This window comes from Cricetulus griseus, chromosome 2 (genome assembly GCF_003668045.3).
Source record: "Cricetulus griseus strain 17A/GY chromosome 2, alternate assembly CriGri-PICRH-1.0, whole genome shotgun sequence".
Classification (NCBI taxonomy): domain Eukaryota; kingdom Metazoa; phylum Chordata; class Mammalia; order Rodentia; family Cricetidae; genus Cricetulus; species Cricetulus griseus.
The window spans coordinates 410,505,666-410,510,223 of record NC_048595.1 but is presented as its reverse complement, the minus strand read 5'-3'; the positions used below and the strand labels follow the sequence as shown (position 1 = coordinate 410,510,223).

At 38.9% G+C, this 4,558-nt stretch overlaps 1 protein-coding gene across 1 annotated transcript; it reads right to left on the bottom strand.

Moving 5' to 3' along the window:
• Positions 1 to 343: 343 nt before the first annotated feature.
• LOC100761813 (histone H3.3A) lies at positions 344 to 1,002 on the bottom strand. Its single transcript, XM_027396912.2, has one exon. The coding sequence runs from the start codon at positions 972 to 974 to the stop codon at positions 564 to 566; it is 411 nt and encodes a 136-aa protein (XP_027252713.1). The 5' UTR covers positions 975 to 1,002; the 3' UTR covers positions 344 to 563.
• Positions 1,003 to 4,558: the final 3,556 nt, after the last annotated feature.

The window sequence follows — 4,558 nt, the reverse complement described above, 5'->3', positions numbered from 1 at the left end:
TTGCTAATTTGTTAGCTTGCTTCTTTTGCCTTGATATTTCAATAATTATTTTTTTATAGTTTAATGTGTTTTAATAGCAAACTTTCAGGAACAGCACAGAAGACAGACAACATTAAAAACATGTACTGGCATGTAGGACAACTCAGTTAGAAAAGTATAGTGAATGGATGGAATCTACTGTATGTTAAAAATGCTACAAACACCATTTAGTTGCCCTCAATAAGAAATTTACTTATTTTTTAAAAATCCAAATGCTGGCATTGTCCAGAAAATTTTATCAGGTTTATTTATAATTTTTATAAAGTTGAACTGTTGAAATGTGTTCACTGAAACATTTTGCTGGCATTAATGCTTTACATCTTGCATTTATATTAAAAATTCACACACAAATGAAAATGGAAAAACTGCCAATACCTGATTTCGGTCCCCTATTTTTCCACTCGCAACCATATACTTAGGTACCTTTTGGCCCCATGGAAAAAATATCTAACATTCAGAACTACTGATAACAGGAAGAGGAAAAAATTTTTTGAGAATGAAATGTTTCCCCTCATAGTGGACTCTTAAGCACGTTCTCCACGTATTCGGTGTGCTAGTTGGATAGCTTTTGGCATAACTGTTACACTTTTGGCATGGATGGCACACAGGTTGGTATCTTCAAAAAGGCCAACCAGACAGGACTCACTTGCCTCCTGCAAAGCACCAATAGCTACACTCTGGAAGCGCAGATCTGTTTTGAAGTCCTGAGCAATTTCTCGAACCAGATGCCGGAAGGGGAGCTTGCGAATCAGAAGTTCAGTAGATTTCTGATAGCGTCTGATTTCACGGAGTGCCACAGTACCAGGCCTGTAACGATGAGGTTTTTTCACCCCTCCAGTAGAGGGCACACTCTTGAGAGCGGCTTTTGTAGCCAGTTGTTTCCTGGGTGCTTTACCACCGGTGGATTTGCGGGCAGTCTGTTTTGTATGAACCATGGTAAGAGCACCTCCTTACTTACCCCCCTTCTCCTTCGGCTGGAGAGCTTCAATAATTATTTTTGTGTGCTAACTGGAAGAAAAACTTTTCTTTTATCTAAGTTTTAGCTCTTATCAAGTAGATTATCTGTCACTCAAATTTCAATACCTTAGTGGGTACATTTGATTAAAGCTCTTTTAAGCCTTTGCTTGCACCCTTCAGCTTTATTCCTCTTTGAACAACTTAATTTTACACTTGATTTTTTTTTTTTTTTTGAGTTTCTCTTTTCTGACTTTTGGCTCTGTAATAAGTGCTCTGTAAAAATACCCAAAGGGGAGAACTTGCATCCCACTTTCTTGAAATGTCTGTCTCAGGAAACAGGTGAGATCAGGCCTCCTTGGAGATTATCAAACACAATTCTTATGCCAATTAGAAATAGGGAGTAGCCATTCAGGTGAAAACAATTAAAAGAACATGGGCCTTAGGGTTGTCTTTGTGGGTAAAAGGTGCCTTCTTCCCAGGCTGGTAATCCTTTAATCCCAAGGACTCTCTACAGACTCCTGCACAGTGTCTTCTGACCTGCACATACATACCATGACACCATGATATACATGTGCTCCACCCCTATGGGCACACACACACACACACACACACACAAACACACACACACACACACACACACACACACACACACACACACACACACACCAAACTAAAATGCAGTGTTAAAAAATTTAGGAAGATTATAAATTTTGTAGCTTACAATCTTGGCCAGTTCCTCATTTGCTTAACTTTACTACACCAGGCAGTGGTCAGACCCAAATCACATACAATGCACAAATTCTTTGACTCAGTATCAACCATAAGAAATATTATACAGGATGTGTGAGGTGCTCTAATAGCCCACCCTAGCATGGAGACCCTTGTCCAGAGGCAAAGTTATCTTAGAAAATGTAAAGTATTAAAAGTTAGTGTGTATGAGTGGTGTGTGTGTGTGTGTGTGTGTGTGTGTGTGTGTGTGTGTACACATGAGTATACACACATGTGCAGGAGCATCTACAGAAACATATCTACTCATTGAAATGTACCCCATTAGAAATAGATGGTGTGGGTTGACTAATTTCTAGATTTTGGTTTATTTGTTTAATTAACTATTAAGTGGCATCATACTTGCCCGTAATGTAGCTATCTGTATTATGAATGGCGTAATTATAATAATTCTCAGTTTTAAAAGCCTGAGAGTCTTTTTTCCCCCTTTGTGAAAATTAAAACAGTTACTTCACTCCATGCTCTGTTGAGATGACTGACAATTGATGAAAACATACCAGCTCCCACAAATAATTTTAATTTCCATCCAAAATAAAAATGTGTTAATTCCTCATGTCTATAGCAAAAATATTTTCATAATGATACTGTTTACACAGATTTAATCAGTGGTGTCACTGGGGTACAGCAAAAACAACAATGTGACCTGCTGAGATTTCGCAGCAGATTGCAGTTTACAATCAAGGCAGCAAGAGCCACTGACATGCACAGCTCTCACCCCAATTGCTAATTAATCAGACCCAAAGAGGTCTCCATAAAAGACACAAAATTCAGCTGTGCATCCCATAAATCGGGAGGCTCCGCTGTTTACTAAAGAGGAAAGGTGACTCAGGGTGTCAAATCCTGGGTAGCACCTATCTTGTACATATGCCTTCAAATACCACTGGGTGCTTGCTTAGCCCCACTCTCTCTGGAAAGGTTTTGAACACAAATTTTCACACTATGGCAGTGTCCCAGAATCATTAAAATGTCACTGTACTGCTTTCAGTGCAAAGCCAGTGAGTGGAAGTCTTTTGTGAGTTTCTATACCTGTATAATTAATTTTGTTTCTTCTCTACTGAATCTATAAAGTGGAGGGTTATAAAATGTAAATTTATTTTAAGAGTATTTTTTGGAAGTGTGGAAAAAGCTATCAGGATAATTCAGTTCAGTTCAACTTTTACATGGGTTCAGCAAAAAGAAAATATATTTGATCCCCTTCATTATGGGACTCTGAGCACAGTAGCCTTGCAAACTGTCCAGTTTGACAAGAAAAAAAGAAAGAAGAAAAAGAAAGGAAGAAAGATAAAAAGACAGAAAGAGAGAGAAAGGGAGAAAGAAAGAATAAAAGAAAGCATTCCTTGTCAAATTGTTTGTTTTATCCATTTTTAGAATAATGGGTTTGATTTTCATTTTTCTTCCTTTCCTGCATAACTCCTTTATTGGCAGCATTCACTTTGAGGTAATTGGCAATTGTAGACCTAGAGGGACACTGGTGAACAAGAAAGGAAGGAACATTCAAGAATACCACTGCTGGTTGGAGTCAGAGCATGCTAGTCATGCTAGTCAAGTGATCCACCACCTCTTGCTGCAGCATCTACACATGGTTGTATACAGACAGCCCTGCTTCTGATGGCTTCAGACCTAAAGGTGGGCATACTGGTGCTCTCACACATATGTAACATGAGGTGGAGAAACAGAACAATCTGATAATATAATCTGCACCACTTTTGCTTATAAGTGAGTTCTGGAACATGTCATGGAATGGAATATCATAACATAGATTATGTTTTTGCAGAGAAAGGGTGGAGTGACTGGAGTTTTACATTTTTAACCAAGGAACATATCACAGTAACCATAGCCATGACAAAAATAGACTATAAACTAAAAATGTAACAGCTACAAGCCACTTTTAGGATGAAATCAATTTGCTTATGCTTCAGGTCCTAAATGCACACTGCACACTCAATAGGGAAGAGAGTGCAACATTGCCTGGTGCTTCCAGCTCTCCTTTGCCCATAAGGGTCACTATTCAAATGCAAGTCCCACCTCTCTATGTGTAAATTTAGCATGTCGAAGTAGGTAATGTTTAGGGTTCCCAACAGTTATAACCTGTTGCAAACACTGAAACTCTCTTTTAAGAACTGCCTACTGGAGAGATGGTTTAGTTGGTAACATTCATATTGTGGGCCATGAGGGCCTGAGCTCAGATTCCCAGCACACATGTAAAAATCATACATAATGACACATGTCTATAGCCCCAGCACTGGAGAGGGCATGGATCATGTTGCCTTGCCAGTCAGTCAGTCTAGCCAAATTGATGAGACTCTGGTTCCATAAGAGACATCGTTCCAACAAAACAGGTAAAGAATACTGAGAACACATATGATATTGATTTCCAGCCCCCTACAAATGCCTATAAACACACACACACACACACACACACACACACACACACACACACACACACACACCGCATTTATGTACACATACAAAATAACATGTATGCACACAAAGAAAAAAATCTCTGTCTACAGTGTGTATCAGTTTTCTGTTGAATTGCTAGCAGTTGTGTTTATTTTCTTAACATAGGGAGGAACTGAATGGAATCCAGAGCAATTGAAAAAGAGCAAATGCCTGAGCTGGTGCTTTCTCTTTGTCTTGATCACTTTTTTCTCCAGTAAACAGATATGGTAGGAGTTCAAACTTCAGTAATGCTTTTTATCCACTGCAAGAAGAGGCAAGCAAGAGGCTCATCCTATGCATTCTCGTTGCATTCTCATAGTGCCATGAATGTGCT

Coding starts and splice junctions, on each gene's coding strand:
- LOC100761813 (XM_027396912.2), bottom strand. CDS start 974: ATGGTTCATACAAAACAGACTGCCCGCAAATCCACCGGTGGTAAAGCA.